Genomic DNA, 17042 nt, shown 5'->3' on the forward strand with positions numbered 1-17042 from the left:
CTGTCTGAAAATTAAAAGCGAGATTTTAAAATCCGCGAGGGTTGCTTCTCGCGATTTTACGCGGATATGCATTCTTCGCGTTTAAATAAGAATCTACAGAATCTAAAACCAAAATAAATCTGAATAAATGCAACTACATGTATTGACAAAAAAGGATAAGAAACAAAAACAATGGTCCTCTCCGAGGAAATTGCAATTTATTTAAAGAAACTCTTTACATGACGTCTAAATATCGGTTGGCTATGCAATATTTTTGTATTTTTTTTTACAAATACATGTACATACACGTACATAATGCATATTCGCTCATTATTCTTTCCTTTTCCAACAATTAAAAAAGAAACACAACCCTCTTTGTATTAATCGGGATAAGAAAAACACGGAACACGTGTTGATTTATAAACGTGTCTGTTTTATTTCATTACAGAAACGTTTAGGGATGATATATATGTTTGAATATGATTAATATTCGAATGTACAAACTCGGAATCGTTAGGGATCTGACCGGTCGTGACGAGCCATACATCCACGGACCTCGTTGTCCTGTTGTAAACAAGAGTCCTTCTGTCTTCACAATTTGAGCAGATTTGACATTGACACTGTCCAGACAAAAATTTAAACAAGTTTTTTATTCAGGCATGCGTCCAAGTTAGTTCCGGTGTAATGTCCCGCATTGTGATACCCCGTCCAGGACACTCACAAAGGTAAACTCACAACGAGGCAGTCTTTTCATTCTACATCCGGGTAGGTTCATGATTCCAGCTCTGTAGCCGAATCTTTAAGAAAAGAAACACGTGTTATATAATATTTTTCTTGCTAAGCATGATATTTTATATTTACCAAAGGTTTGATGCTGAGATTAATAGAATAATTCATTATTACGAGTGTGGGATAATGAAATTTCACGGAACGAACAAGATTCATGGTCTAGGAAGGGGCTTTGCCTAGGTGGAATGTCAATATTCCACACAAGTATATGATGATGAGTATTTTTCACGCATTATGTTACATTAAAAAACAAGGTGTGAAAACTTTTTGTTCTGACGTTCAAAAGATAACTTTCAGTTTATCCCTTCGCGTGCTTCAAATAGTGCAAGTCAAAATGAGAGCATAGGACTTTTTTTCAAAAAATAAAAAATGGATAAATTGTGATTAAGCAAAAGAATTACTCAATGGATTCCCTACAGCAGACAACATTTGTTCACGTTTTAAAGCACCGTAATAATACACGGCGTACAGTCATTTTACCGGTAACGAATCAGTATGCGGTTTCGTCTTGCATGCGACTATTATTATCGGAATTCCAAATGTTTTTATTTTTGTTTAAATCACGTTTCTTTGTCCTTCTAAACTGTAGTATCAAACTTACGAAAATATAAAGGATGAATTACGGAGATAGTTATTTCAACACCCCCTCCATTTTCCTAGTTTCGAATACGTTTTCCAGTATCGAATCAGGCGCCCTCTATCACTTCTGACCGAATATTTTGGGGCGGATTAATTTTAAAAATGCACTAGAGGTACATGTCAATAGACTTATAAATGAAGAAGGAAAATATGATTTTAAACAAAGAATATGATCGTTGTTTTTATCGAACAGTTTTCCCGTCAAATTAAAACTGTACTTAAACAGTTTTCATTTTGCGTTACTTTATGAAATTGAATTTTTCATAAAAACACTTTATAATAGTAATTAATGATAAGTAGTTGCCATTTGCCTTTGTTTTGCGCGTATATCTATCAATATATCCAGCCAAATAGTACTTCTGTCGCATTGAACCGATACTAGGGAAACTACACGTGGTTCTATCTGAAGTCGTAATTTCATTCAAAGCTCAATTATTATTTGATATGATGCATAATCTCATTTAGTGGATTATAATTACTAATTATCCACTAAAAAGGGTTCAAGAACAAACTTATTTTCATAGTTAGGTTTTATTGTTTTCACACTTTCGTTTTTTCTGCCTTGCACTTCCGGCAGTTCATATCTGGTTCACCTTTTTAATTTGTAAATAATACGGTAAATAATCGTTGAAATGTCAAACAACTCCACACACTGATAGAATATTAATTTCTGTATTATAATTACCTAGCTTGGTTTTTATAAAATCTTAACTTAGTTTTTCACAAATAATTTTTCTAAAAATTATTCGATACTGGCAAATATTCGTTACCGGTAAAACGACTGTACGACAGAACAAGTATTCCCTATAAAGGAATAAATGGCATTGAATATTATTGGTCATCTCTGTTAATGTTATACGAAAGCATTACGCTAAATGCAACTAACATCATAAATAAGATATAGCACCGTTTTGTTAATTTCCGAAATACCAAGGCATGAATAATCTTACTTTTATATAGTAGACGAATTATACTTCCGATTACACAATGTAGTATTCTTACGCATATGTGAAGAAAAACAAACTTGATATGAATCATTATGCTTGTAACTGTACAAATGATTTACTTTCAAGGCAACGGTTTTAGTAATCTACATGTAATAAAATATTTATTGAGGTTGTCATTACATAGTGAATAAAATAACGCAATGCGGAATCCGTGCGCATATAGTAAAATTTGCCGGATTGTGACGCCACCGAAATGTACGGTGCCGGTCAGTTTTGGTTCTAAATTTACACAGTGGTGATTACAACCGGTCTCAGTGAGCAGTTCGGGTTAGACATTATTTCCCGTGCGTCTGAAACGTACATCCATCGACGATACTCCCAACAGCGTCTGTCTCGCTTCATCGTATTTTCGTGGCGCAAAGCCGCAACGATGTATGTTCTTCTTACATGTAAGGCTATATATTAGTAATATTATTTTCTGATTATCAATCTAAAACATAATTCAGGATTGTAATTGCTAATTTTTTTCCAATTTATTTTAGGTTGAAAGAATGCTTATTGTTATAAATTTTAGTTGTTACAGTCATATGTGCTATGGACACAACTTAAATTGGCCGAAGCCGATCACAAAAATTTCACACTGTTGTCTCACACTAGACAAACCGATAGAGTAAGGAGTATAGTCTGGGTGTGGGTCTTTTTGGGGCCAACAACTTAACTGCCCATCCAAAAAACCCGTCTGGGGTCACTTTTCCTATCAAGCCGTCAATGACGTCACGAACCATCCCGCAGAACCGTCTGGGGTCACCCATCTAGGGTCACTCACCCCATCAGACCATCTGGAGTTATTTATAAGTTGAAGGGTCAAGCTATAGTTTGAAGTCCCATAGTGATAAGCCATTTTAAAGTCATAACCACTTTTAGAAAAGTTCTGGGGCACCTTGGGGCACCTTTCGTTTAAAGAGAAATGGTTAATTGTACTTGTCAAAAAAAATTGAGACATCTAAAAACTTTCCTAGTTATCTATGTTGGCAACTAAGTGGTTGTTCAAGACACACCTGATATATGTCCAAGACTATATAAAGTTCAGGTTTTCTTAAATTTTCTCAGTCTAATCTCAGCATTCATAGGAACACACCACCTTGTAAACACCAAAAGTAGGAACATTTTTTAAAACTGCTTGATCAAAATTTTAATTCATTATCAATAATTAAAATGTACACGGTCATATAAGGCTTAAATCTGAACACATTATAAATACGTTGAATATACAAAAATTTATTTTCGCCAAAAAAAGACATATATCAGTTAAATACATTTATTTACAAAAATTACCAGTCCGAATGCGCCCTAAAGATACTACCCCAAATATTAGAGAATATTGTGACGCCCTCAGAAAAATGAAAAGTTTTCGGTATCAATTATACCGCGCATGGGAATTGACTTAACTTCCAGTTTATATGTTGTCAGAAATGTAATTTACCAACATTGACGTCTCTTAAAGATCAATGCATACGGAAGTTACTAAATCTATAAGCGCCCCAGCTCCTTTTTCAAAGGGTGTTGGACGCTTTCAGACGTCGATGATGCTGTTGGTGCAAATGAAAGTAAATCACAATCGGGTGCCGGAAGAAACAGTACAGGCAATGCCAGGCTACATCCCGGTAACGCTGGGCTGTATCCTGGTGAAATGGGCTATATCCTGGTGAAGGTTGGCTATATCCTGGTGAAGCTTGGCTGTATCCTGGTGAAGCTGGGCTATATCATGGTTAAACTTGGCTAAATCCTGGTGACGCTGGGCTATATCCTGGTGAAGCTGGGCTATATCTTGGTGAAGCTTGGCTATATCCTGGTAAAGCTGGGCTATATTCTGGTGAAGCTGGGCTATATCCTGGTGAAGCTTGGCTATATCCTGGTGAAGATGGGCTATATCCTGTTGACGCTGGGCTATATCACGGTGAAGCTAGGCTATATCCTGGTGAAGATGGGCTATATCCTGATGACGCTGGGCTATATCCTGGTGACGCTGGGCTATATCCCGGTGAAGCTGGGCTGTATCCTGGTGAAGCTGGGCTCTTTCCTGGTGAAGCTTGGCTGTATCCTGTTAAAGCTGGGCTGTATACCGGTGACGCTGGGCTGTATTTTGGCGCCACCAGGGTACATGTTGATCGTGCACGCCTTTCAAGCGCCTTGTACTTTAAAGGGCTTTCCTGTCTGTAAACAATAGAATGAAAAAAAAGTAATAAAAATACTAACTTCGATTTAATCTTTCACCAAATTTTAAGCCCATTACTTTTGCTTTTAGCAGAGATTTATTTTTAGGTATGTTTAGAATTTTAACTGGAGTGAGTATTAATTAAACCATAATGTTTACTTCACTGATTAAGCCCACTTAGGTCTTCTTGACTCCTCTGCTGCGAAAAAACCTTCAGATTGTCTTGCCATTTTCCTACAGATTTTTAAAAACAGCAAGTTTAGTTTCAATTAATAACCATACATCCTATAAACCTCTGTATTTTATGTTAAAATCATTTTAAAATACAATAATAAAAGAAGTCTAAACCAAACCAAGTTTACAATTATAAAAAAAAGTTAATTGACGAGAGAGAGAGAGAGAGAGAGAGAGAGAGAGAGAGAGAGAGAGAGAGAGAGAGAGAGAGAGAGAGGGATTTTCTGAAATGTTAGAAAAGATTACCTCCTTGAAATAATAAACGAGTCTTCCGCCTCGTTTAATTTTCTCCTTTTCGACCCATCAATAGATTGAATTTGGTCCGTGTCAACAGGAAAATTTCTAGTTAAAAAAAAATGTTTTATAAATACCCTTTTTAGTAAAGAAAATTACAGATTGTACATAACAAACAATGAATCTGTAATTATCACCAATCTTGGTAAGCGATTATCCTTTGAAAAATGTCTCTTCAATTTGTGTTGATGAAAAAGCTGACTTTTTAACAAGCGACTTATTTTAAGAAGACAAACTTACCCTGAATCAAATAATACTGAAAAGTCACGCCCTATCTGAAGCCATTCCTCCTCGAAATCTTCAAGATTTCGGGAGGGTGAAGATGTACGTTGCTGATCGCTGGAAAATCAAAAGTCAATGAAAGATAACCTTTTAGACACATACTAACCTTAATATTTTTGGTCCATGTTTTTTAGAGAAACTTAAGACCCAGACCGAAAATTTCTTTTGCAATTCATTTTCATTCAGTTTTCTTTACACTGATGGAATTGTGTTTTTAATGTTATTACATAACAAGATATTAAGTTATGTAATATAAGGTTTGTATAATCTTACAAAAATAAAACTCATTTAGTCTGCAGCTTTCTAAATCTTTGTTACATTCGTACGTTCTTTCGTAAAACATGGATTCTGCCCTTAAATTTTACTTCTAGATTCGAATTATGAAATATATTTTTGTAATATAACACTTACCGAGAATTGTAGAATGATTCTGCCATCCTTGCTGCTTTAATTAACTGGATTTCTGCAGTCAATGATTAATTTTACATTTAACTCTCTCCATTAATCATCAGTGGGTAGATTGGAAATGCTACATGTAATTAGAACTTTTTTTTTTAAACTCAAAGTATGTTTTAATTAGATGTGTGGGAATAGTAAAAAATGGTTTTTCTTCTCACGTGATTTTTAATCATTGATGCATAATCTTGTTCAAAACTGTAGCGGTCTTTTTTGTACTTTTGAAACTGCCGCGACCGTTTTTCACAGCTGCGCATAAAGTATATCTGGAACACATTTACTAACCCGATAAGACTGTTCTGCTTCATTAAATAAAGAAATTTATTTATTGCATCCTTGAACTACAAGTTTTGTTTGTTTAGCTTGATGCGTAATATTTCGAATTCTTTATGATCGTAAAAGTTTGATAATTGACAGAGAAGGTTTATAAATGAAAACTTTAAAGAAAAATATTGTTATTTTGAATGTACTGAAAATGGTACATAAAAGAAAAAAAGAAGAGACAAAAAGAAGGAAACCAAATATAAATTTATAACTAATGATGTTTTTTCAAATTCATCTGCCCACTCATTGTATCATGTAAATTAGACATGAAATACATCAATTTTTTAATTTTTTTTTTTTTGAAAATCACTCCATAGTGGTCAATGTGGGATCGACCTTTGTTTGGAACTATCAGCAGATTATCAACCTTATAAGTTTAGGTAAACTTATAAAAACTTAATAAAAAAACTTATAAAAAAACTTATAAAAAGGGAGGTGTCTAGGACATTATCGTAAATTACGTTATCTATCAGTGGTGTTTCAGGTATATAATAAACCCCAGAATTTAACAAAGATTGCATAAGGATATAATTCACATGACCTGATTTTCCTTTCATATAAAAACTTCTGTGTAATATATTAGTACATGTAGTGACCATTCCCATCCTGTCGATTTTATTTTCATCTGTGTTAATTGTATTGTATCTACTCTAATTTGAACATTTCACACGTGGTCTACACACACGGTCTGGCAATCGGACATGCTACAGCTGTTGACCTAAACTAATCTTTTTTTATCTCTGAAGTACAATCACTGATAACTTTTAAAGTACATTTTAGACCAGGCTTGGTCAATTAAAGGTTTCATTTAAACAAGCAATTATGTAAGGTAACTGGTCATAAAGATGACCTCATCAGTTAAGTTAATATGCTCATTATATCATCAATCCATGGATATTAGATCTGATCAATGCGACTTTTTCCCTGCAAATAGGACTTCATGTACAAAACTTCAGAACAGGCAGATTTAAATACGCTTTAGGTTCTCGTGGTGTCTGATCTTTAAGTAGCTTTCAGTAGTGTACTCATCGCATTATAAGCGGCTCTCATAATTTGTTTTGGTACGCGGTCAGCCATGGTAGTTTTAATGACTTCCAAGAAGTCACCTGGTGTTCTTCCAGAGGTATGTCATCAATATCATATGAACACAAACAAAAATTGGACTTTTTCCGAGGATTCACTTCAGACTCCAAAGCCAATATCACGAGGCAATGTTTCTCGTGTATCATTTAAGTTCTTAGAGTATTGTTTTTTTTGTTACAAAATTCGCAAGTTACGGATTTTTGTTATGTTTAAGTATATACTTTCAATCAGTTTTTTGACAGCTGCCCCCACAGGATGAAGCTCTGCCATTCAGTCAATTGAAATGTGACTGAAAGGTAACTGAAAAGTGACAGAATTCAGTCAACTTTTCAGACCATTCAGTTATCATTCAGTTGACTGAATGGCAGGCAGAGCTTCATTCTGTGTCCTTTCTTCAAGAAATCTCGAAGATTTTTCTCTCCCTCTAATAGTCATTTTCAGTAGTCTTGTATTCAGCCATTGTCATTTTATTCTGACATATTTTATGATAGTTTAACTTTCTTTAGATTGAAGACTCAGACAGCTCTTAAGGGAGGAGTGACCCCAGACGGTTTTGTCGGATGAGACGTGACGCCATTGACCCCAGACAGCTTGATAGGGATAGTGACCCCAGACGGTTTTTTTGGGATGGGCGGGTACGTGGCCGTGACGTCATTGACCCCGAAGAGATCCAGACTATACCCCTTACTACTCGATCTCCCACCGGTTTTAATGCGAGAAAATTTGTCTCTTTACTAATTCGCAAAATATGCTGTAGCAAGATTAAAGAGGAGACAAATTATCATATAGTGGTATTCAATTTGTATGCACCGCTTGGTGTGCTTTAGACGACATCGAAAAATAGGCATTATTGCTTAAGTAGATACACTATTAGTTGTTAAATAGACAACGCACAAAAACTTTTTTATGTGTATTTCGCAAGTATACAACACTGGTATTCTGAGTAATAAATTTTCACTTTCTATCTATCATTCATTTAAAGGATCTCTTGTAGAATCAACACATATTCAGTTTTAATTCTAGTTTCTTTAAGATCAAAGCTTATATGTTTTGAAAACTTGTCGGCTTGGCCTTGAAAAAAGTAAAATAAACATTATTTGTTTAGCAAATGGTTTTTGTCATAGCTTAAAAAAGTATTGCAGCAATCAGTTCAGATTTAGGTTATAGACGTCAAAGCTACTCACCCACAGCAGTTGAGGGCGCCCCGGACACAAGTACACCTAAAACACGTGTCGTAGTCAAACTTCGTCTTTCCCAGGCCTGTCACGTGACCTTCATCATCAACACATCCTGGAATTATCAAAAAACAAAAGGGGAGGAGAAATTGGGACACGTGTTACAGACTTCACACAAACAGAGACAGGTTCCTACCGTTCAGATTCCTTGGGGGTTGGAGGACGTTATAGCATGACCCCTCGGCCAGCCAGACAAAGCCAGAGACAATCAGAAAAACCCAGACCAGCCACATGATTGGACGCAGACGTGACGTGGCGAGTGCGCGAGGTGGCTGTTTTCTTAAATTCTGAAAGTTTACATCCAGAGCTGGTGCGGAGATTCAAGTGATAAGAGCGCATTCGCCGAGGAAATAAATATCCCCCTCTCTGTTATATGTGTGTGTCTAACTGCGTGTTAACAAAATAAAGTTAATCTTACTCCTACAGTTTTTTTTTCAATTCTTCATCGTATATTTTTTTGTGTTTATGATCGAGACATCATGAATTTTGTAGTATAACAGGTAATCGCTTCGTTGTTTGTATTTATCTTTTGAATGTGAACTATCTCTAAGTGGAACAATATTGTTGTATAGGGTATCGTTGAAATGTCTTATCTTTTCATTTTGAAGAAGATCCTAATGGTGTTCTAAAAATAACCCAAAACTCATGAAACAAATATAATTTTTATTGAAATGTTGAAGCTGCTTGGTCCGATTTTGTATCAAATTTTGTGAATGCTTTTAAACGATGGTTACGCAAAGTATGTGTATAATTAAAAAAATGGCAGTAGTTTTCCGGTCAAATAAGCAATATTTCAATGAAAAAATACAGTTATATACAAAACTTGTTTTAAAAACAAATAACACAAAAGGATGCCGTGTTATTTCGCCCCCTTGCGTCGAGGCGGCTTTGATTGTATTTCGACTTTGATATCGCTAAAATAAATGTTAAAGTGTTTTGGCAGATCAAAAATAAACATGTGTACATTTTGCTTACTAAAGTTTGATTTGTTTACAATCAATGCATAACATGCGGGTTGAATAAACCTAATATCATTCGGGGGGGGGGGGGGGGGGGGGGGGAACTGTTCCCTTTTCTAAACATTCCCATACTGCAGATTGGTTGTTTTTTGTCCATAAAGAAATTATTTTATTTACTTTAAATATTTCCAACTTTGAAAGGAAACCGATTCTGCTGGTATATATAAGAAAAAGTATATAACTTTCTAGGATAACTGGTTTGTATGGAATATTCGAGACTGTAATAGTAAAAAAAAATCGGACCGCGCAGCAGTTAAGCAAGAAACTGTCAAGTTTTAAATTAATCGAAACAAGGAATACAGTTGTAAGACGAAGATATGATTCAAAGGATAGTCGACAACCTCATTAATTCTTTCAAATTTTGATGGTTACATGTATAAATACACATATACACATATCTAGGCTATGTGTAGAATAGATATCATTGAATAAAACATTATATCTGAAATGTCGATTTCATCAAACCTTCATATCTTAAAGTTTTCCCTTGCCCCGCTTAGTTTTAAAGTTTTATTTTTTTGCTGAAAATTAAACTAATATGTAGACTGGCGAAAAATCACGACGATTTTAATTTCATTATGTCCGCGATTTCTCATTTTGCGCGAAATTAAACCCATCGCGAATACTATCGTTAGTCAAAAAACTTTCAATGCTTATGCTTTAATCAATTTTTTTTTCTGCGGCGTGAAAATTAATCCATCGCGATTCGTACTTTTTTTAAAAATTCGGAAAATCTTAAAACCCTGGATTTAAAACGGTTTAATTTAATAAGACATATAATTGTACTGATTTTGTTGAACACATATGCAGGCTGTTTGGGTCTACAATAAGTCATTACTCTGATCTGGTTCAAGGATTATAGCAGTGTGTGTAGGTCGTTACTCTGATCTGGGTCAATGATTCTAGCAGTACGTGTAGATTGTTACTCTGTTCTGGGTCAGGGATTATAGTAGGATTACCGTCTACAAGTTTAATGAATCGATGATTGATAACTGTTTGATAGCTAATAAAGAGCCCTAAGATAATCAGTGCCAAAGGCTAGATTTTATCGTTTTATAAAAGATTTTTTTTAAGTTCATTGCTCTGTTACTATCAGTGCCATGTGATTTTGATCTCTTCCTTTAAAAGTGTGCCACATCGGATTCGGCTACTGTTAGGGAAGAGTTTTTTTAAAATAAATTTCTTAGATTTGACAAAATTCATATTTTTGACTCTCGTTTCTTACTTTGGGGAGACGACTCACTCAGCGTGGATGAAAATAAATACCTTTTTTCAAATGTTCAAATTTAAGGTATACTGGCAGATTTGAATAATCACAAATCTGAATATTTTTGTGGATAACAGTTTGCTTATCTTTATCTATTTATCTCGTTTATCCTTGCATACATGTAACATTAATAGTAATTAAATAACTTTAACGTTCTTACTACATTTATCAAGTATCTACGTACTAATGTAATTTATTACTGTATAAGTACAAACTGAGACGTATTTGCAATGATATTGTATTTGTTGTTTAACATGTAGGGAGAGGGCGAATTCAGTTTTTATAACTTGTGCCCAATCCCATTGCAATATATAAAGCAATAAAAAATGTTCAAATCAAAATCGGGTTTTTTTTATTTTTTTTTTATTAGTAAATCAAATCTTTCTCCGAGGCATGACAACAGACAGGACCGGTGTCTATCCCCGGTTCCCAGGGTGGGACTCTCTTTAGATGTAGTCCTGAATATCTATGTCAAATTCTTGATCAGCCGTTCTTCGAAAAAAAACTTTTGATTCAGCTATATCTCAAGCTTTTAAACGATCTTGGAGATAATGTGCAACAGTAAGATGAAGACGCCAAATGTGAGCAGATTTATTGTCATTTAATACTAACAGATCTTATATCGCGATTGCTTTACTACTGTATTTAAATAAAATCATCATCGTGGTACTTTTAAACATAAGGATTAGGATAATGATCTAGCTGAACAATCTTAAATATTTCTGTTCTTTTTAAATCCCATTTATTTGCCAGTCAGGACTGACATCGACCAATTGATCTATTGATTTTAAGTATTGTTCATTACATTTTCTCGTTTTTAGTCATTATATCCACACATCATCAACTTATAAATTTTAAAATTGTCTTACTCCATAGAAACGCTTAAAATTCTAAATGCATTGGGTACTTCGGGCATAAAATTAAAAATGACAAACTCAGGACGACCTTGAACATCAGAAAGCTTTGTGGAAATCACGAGATTATCTTAATGCAAATTACACCGCTGACTATCTCCAATCAAACCATAAAAATTATTATACAACTAGCATATACTTTAAACTTCAGAGTCTATCTTGATTTCACAACATGAATAGTTTATATTAATCTCAGTTTATTCATCCTCGATTTCATTCCTTGTTTGGAGTTTTAAAACACATAATCTTTGGCAGTTCTGTAAGTAATGGTTAAACATTTTTATACCTCTTTTTTAAATTAAATTTTTGCGTTCAATTTCATACAGATAGTATGCTGAAATATATTGTTTCATATTACGGAGAAAAATGTTCAATCTTATAGATATGGGTTTTTTGGGCTTTATATTTTAATATACTGGAATAGGTATACCTTTGAAAAACTGAAACCAGTTATTAAAACTATTGATCTGAAATTGTAAGAAAATAGAATAAATAAATATTGTAAATAAACTTATGTTGAATATTGCAATAAAATTGATAAATATATTCACAATTATACTTCAGTTATCAAAGAGATGCCACGGCCATTATTCTGTTATATACCAAGATGACCATAAGTAAAATATATGACCAGAAATATATATAAGGCCAAAAAAAAGTTGTGTGTTTAGGGTAACCCGACCTAACCTACAAAAATGCCCCTATCCTACCATTTTTAGATGTCTGTGTTTATCAGATTGTGAATTTTATATTATTATATAAATTTTATTAAAAAATCTGTTTAAATATGACCCATACAAAAATTCTTCGGGTTCATGCAGAAAAAAATATATGATAAAATTAAAAAAATTCCTGCCTACCTAACCTAAGTTTTTCATCACTGTTACCCTAAACACACAGTTTTTTTTAGGTCTAAGCATAGCACTGCTCCTGAAAATATAACTTCATGGTTGAAGGAAAAAAATGTTTTCGTGATTGTTACAGAATATCCTCATCGGTTAGTGCAGGTCATCTGGCAACATTCACAATAACAAGATTTTGTCTTATATTCTACAAACAGCTCGTTTCTCACAGACGAAGACTAAGTAGGTCATTATGGCTGCTGTTCCTTGTAGTCTCAAAGGTTTTGTTAGTATGCGTATCGATCACAGGCAACTGGTACATGTATACAGATGGTTTTTGTTGGGTGCTTAACACACTTCTTTTATGTAAAAAAAATTCTTTGAAACATAATAATTATAAACTCCAATTGCATGTTTAAGCGTCATCTATATGCTAAGTCAACCATTGCATGTTTAAGCGTCATCTATATGCTAGGTCAACCATTGCATGTTTAAGCCTCATCTATATGCTAGGTCAACCACTGTCTGATCTGGTCGTCTTTTACGTAGGCGGGAGTCATGCACTTTGTCCTAGTCATCGTGGTCACGCTCGTGATCTCCATGGATACACTGAGTAACTCTCAGCAGACGACAGACTCAGGCTACGATGTCGTCATAGAGCGTCGTAAAAGGGAACCGCTGGGAACCCCCGACGTTGACCTCACTTCCCTCGATGAAACTCCGGGGATATCCGAAGGAAAGGAAAACCCATCACAGTATACGGCCGATTTACGCTCATACAGAGCGTACGAACAAAATCAACCACAAGAGGACAAATTTGAGTCAAAACGAGGCCGCAAACGACCAAAGTCATTTTATCGCAAAAATAAGAAGAAAGGTTCAAGAAAACCCAAACCTCCGTCTAAACCGAGAGGGGACCAAAGCAATAGCCAGGAAGAAAACAACATGAAGAACATGCATCATGGCTCAAAGAACTATTATGGAAGCTCGGAACCGCCTGTATCAGGCAGTGAAGATGAAAATTTGCCGGAGACCACTAGTTTTGTGGAGGGTAGATTTACTTACGGAAGTTCCGATTCGCCATTTGGGATGTACAACCCGAGATACAATTGCTTTGAAAGATTTCCAAGGAACTATTTCTTAGGAGTTTCTTCTATCTGCCAAGAAGAAAGAATGAGGTCACGATTACTTTTAAATAATTGAAAAAATAATTGAAAAAATATACATTATATAAGTATGACCTAATTTATTATATATATAACTCATTTACTTGTATGTTCTCTAGAGTCAATTTATCTTTAAAAATACTTATTTTCTGATCAGACGTAAAATTAGATACGCGCTTCAAAAAGATCAGGCAGTTTCCGAGTCCATGAAGGCACACTATTACAGATGTGCTAAAGCGTAAGTGGTGTTGATTTTTATGATCAATATTTACTAAAGCGAAAAAAAATAACACTTTTGTTAAATAACGAAGCAAAATACTGGAAAAACTGATGCTTATCAATTTTCAAGTCGCTCAATAACAATTGATAAGGATATTTATGTACAACTGTACCCACGAAATGGTGTGACACAGAAATTGAATATTTGACCATTTTCTGTTTAGCTATGTGAACTACGCTGGTCTGGATGAGACGTGTCCGACAAAAATAAACATCGCGACCACAGTGTTCCTGGGCAGGCAGAAGTGCTACGTTGTGGAGCCCTACCAACAGTGCCTCACCTATTCTGCCTGTATGAATCCGAGGTACGTTATCTAACCTTTTGCCCTGATACAAACTATTTTGAAAGATTTCAACCAGTTTTCATTATTATGTAACTTTTTTCACTTGTAAAACACGTATAGGAATTTCAAATTGGCTGGAACCATATGTTTGATATACCAATTGCATTTTAGTTTTCTCACACTCCAATGTTCCTTTTTAATGCATGTATCTGTACTCTTTAATTCAAGTGTCGGATTATCCCGATTTGCTTTTCCATAATTTTCCTAAATGTGCTTTGATCTTACGGTTAGAAAATATAATTTGAGGTTCTTCTATTAAATGAAAAAAAATAATGACTAGTTCTCGTTAACGACTCAAAACTAATTTTATAAAACCTCGTACCCCTCTGGTTTTGTAGTATTTTGAGAGGTCAATCTCCTCCTTCCTTGTGGTTCGTGATTATAGGCCTAATAAAGAATTAGAATTATTCAGTAGAAAAACAAGATCACCAGTGAATGATTTGCTTTATCCTGATTGATTGACAAAATAATGTAACTATATATTTTTCACAATTTGGGCATTTGGATTTAAAGGTCAGTTGTCTTCCTGTTTTATTTTTGTTTTGAAAAAAAGTAATGTTCCTTCCACCGACCAAATATTTAAACACAATTCGGGAGAGGGCAAACACAATTAGATAAATGTTTCGTCACTTATTATTTATTGGCATTTAAACCTTTAAGTTAATTGTTTAACTTTAAAGCATTTGCTTGCAAGACCTAAGTAACATTTTAGACAATAAAAACCTCCACTACTTTGACGTCTATTGTAGGGGAGGATGCGCTGAGCGCCGTGGCGCCCCCTTTTTCAGTTCCTGTTTTTACGACGGATTCCGTGACGCCTTTGTGTGGGTGTATTGCCACCGCTGTGGCTTCCGCCTGGTCAAGGTCTCGCTGCCCCAGTGTTGTTCCTGCAGGAAGTGGACTCTGTGCCGGGGAGGCGGTCACCGTAATCACTGATGTTAATAAATGATTATACACCGCATTTTTATCTCATTCATTTGATAATTACACTCTGTCCCTAAAACTGTTATTGCATCAAATGCAATTTCATAAGATCGTTTTTAATTGTATTTATATTTTAGGATTTAACAATGCTCATTAATGAACGGTATGAAAAAAATCTCAGTTTTTTTTTTTAAATCGCACCCTCTAGCACGTTAGATATATAAAAAAAACCCAGCAAATAATAAAGAGTATATGGGGATATACAAAAAAGTACTTTGACAAGAATGAATGATAATTGGACTGGCGAGGCGTTGCGTATGTCTACCTAATAAAAATTCAAATTATTTATCTTGGGAAAAAAAATACGATTTCGTTCTTGTAATTTTCTTCCGATGGAATGAGATTAAGGTTTCAATTAAGAAATATTGTAATTTTTGCCTTTTTAGATTTCGATTGTACTTCTTTCCAATGTTTGTGTAATTTTGTTAAATTTGTCAAAAAGAGAAACAGAAAATTAAGACATCGTATAACAGAAATGAATGGGGGAGATGGATGATGATAGATAAGACCCAGAATCGGACTCAGATGATTCCGAAAGATATATATATATATATATATATATATATATATATATATATATATATATATATATATATATATATATATCTGTATAAGTTTGGGGCATAACAGTTCAGAATTTTGTATCCATCATCAATGTTAAAGAGACCAAATTGTACTTTCTGATCACTATCTTCTGTCTCCGCTGTATGTAGGAGAGGAGTTGCAGGACTTTGTTCCACTTGTGAGGTTTGGTAATTAACGGGTTAAGGTCAAAGGTGAAATGATGTCACTATTGTTGATACAAATGCTGCTCATTTGTTACGCGAGCATTTTTAGTTCGTACGATTGTTCCAAGTATAGTCGCCCTATCAATAGTGTCATAATATATAGGCTCTGTATCGTCTATTTTTTACTTTAGTTTTATGACTTCCAGGCAGTTTGACATGATGCCCTACTGCTTTGCGTTTGGCTGCACGCATATAATTGGAGGTAAACAGAACTGTAGTTTGTGTTTCGGTTTCTCACCGACCCCAAGAAAAGGAAGAGATGGATTGAAATATGCCAGTAGGTGCATTTAAATACTTTTGCATCATATAATTGTAAGGAATAGCCATGATATAACAAGCTGTTTTGGCCTATACATGTATATCATATCCCTACACTCCCTTGTCTTTACCCGGTCTACAACAATCTCTTACTATAGCTTTAAAAAAGTTATAGTAGTAATGTAAGTAGTTCCTCTGCTTGAACCTGACACACGAGTAGGTCCTCTACCGCGGGTACTGGTAGTGCCTCAACCTCAGGTTCCTTACTTAAAATCCAGTGCAGAGCATGGAGCATGAAAAATATCCCTTCATTTAAAGATGTATTGTATAATGTACAAATGTAAAAAAAATTAAGAAGAATAAAATTTCAAACCCTGCAGCATTGCACTTCAGTTCCATATGCACATGACTTGTTTATCTAAGTTAATAAGTATATACCCGGTATTAATACCACACTAGTAATTGTAAATCTTGCTCACAATTTAGGCAATTGATGATTGAAATATGACAATGAATATCTTTATATATTAATCTATTGAAAAAAACAAAGTCATCTTAAAAATTAGAAACTTGAACAATCAATAATACAGCGTATATGAAATGATAACAATATAAACTGATAAATTCTATTGATGAATTTCTTTGCAATCACCTTCTTTTAATGGGGGTTAATTTTCATTTGATTCGTGGCATAAAGAAATCAA

At 34.5% G+C, this 17042-nt stretch overlaps 2 protein-coding genes across 3 annotated transcripts; one reads left to right on the plus strand and one right to left on the minus strand.

Annotated features, from left to right (window-relative positions):
• Window positions 1-391: 391 nt before the first annotated feature.
• On the minus strand, window positions 392-8826 carry LOC128179369 (uncharacterized). The gene is made up of 3 exons (XM_052846782.1): window positions 8614-8826; window positions 8427-8532; window positions 392-776 (listed from the first exon to the last, which is right to left on the minus strand). The coding sequence occupies exons 1-3, from the start codon at window positions 8708-8710 to the stop codon at window positions 650-652; spliced, it is 330 nt and encodes a 109-aa protein (XP_052702742.1). The 5' UTR covers window positions 8711-8826; the 3' UTR covers window positions 392-649.
• A 3009-nt stretch (window positions 8827-11835) lies between these two features.
• LOC128181953 (uncharacterized) lies at window positions 11836-15262 on the plus strand. Of its 2 annotated transcripts, none has more exons than XM_052850535.1 (5): window positions 11836-11936; window positions 13069-13697; window positions 13843-13923; window positions 14129-14269; window positions 15058-15262. In XM_052850535.1, exons 2-5 carry the CDS (start codon window positions 13078-13080, stop codon window positions 15242-15244), a joined length of 1029 nt encoding a protein of 342 aa, XP_052706495.1. In that variant the 5' UTR covers window positions 11836-11936; window positions 13069-13077; the 3' UTR covers window positions 15245-15262. The 2 variants fall into 2 exon arrangements, with proteins under 2 accessions (XP_052706495.1, XP_052706496.1); XM_052850536.1 differs by having other exon boundaries at window positions 11897-11936; window positions 13033-13697.
• Window positions 15263-17042: the final 1780 nt, after the last annotated feature.

Source organism: Crassostrea angulata, chromosome 4 (genome assembly GCF_025612915.1).
Source record: "Crassostrea angulata isolate pt1a10 chromosome 4, ASM2561291v2, whole genome shotgun sequence".
NCBI classification, from domain to species: Eukaryota; Metazoa; Mollusca; class Bivalvia; order Ostreida; family Ostreidae; genus Magallana; species Magallana angulata.

What these genes read in the sequence shown, in the direction of transcription:
- LOC128179369 (XM_052846782.1), bottom strand. Translation starts at nt 8,710, where the DNA reads ATGTGGCTGGTCTGGGTTTTTCTGATTGTCTCTGGCTTTGTCTGGCTG. An exon ending in ACCCCCAAGGAATCTGAACG is followed by an intron (nt 8,533 to 8,613) that starts GTAGGAACCTGT and finishes TGATAATTCCAG; the next exon opens with GATGTGTTGATGATGAAGGT. An exon ending in GGCGCCCTCAACTGCTGTGG is followed by an intron (nt 777 to 8,426) that starts GTGAGTAGCTTT and finishes CTTTTCTTAAAG; the next exon opens with ATTCGGCTACAGAGCTGGAA.
- LOC128181953 (XM_052850535.1), top strand. Translation starts at nt 13,078, where the DNA reads ATGCACTTTGTCCTAGTCATCGTGGTCACGCTCGTGATCTCCATGGAT. An exon ending in TGCCAAGAAGAAAGAATGAG is followed by an intron (nt 13,698 to 13,842) that starts GTCACGATTACT and finishes TTTTCTGATCAG; the next exon opens with ACGTAAAATTAGATACGCGC. An exon ending in TCTGCCTGTATGAATCCGAG is followed by an intron (nt 14,270 to 15,057) that starts GTACGTTATCTA and finishes CGTCTATTGTAG; the next exon opens with GGGAGGATGCGCTGAGCGCC.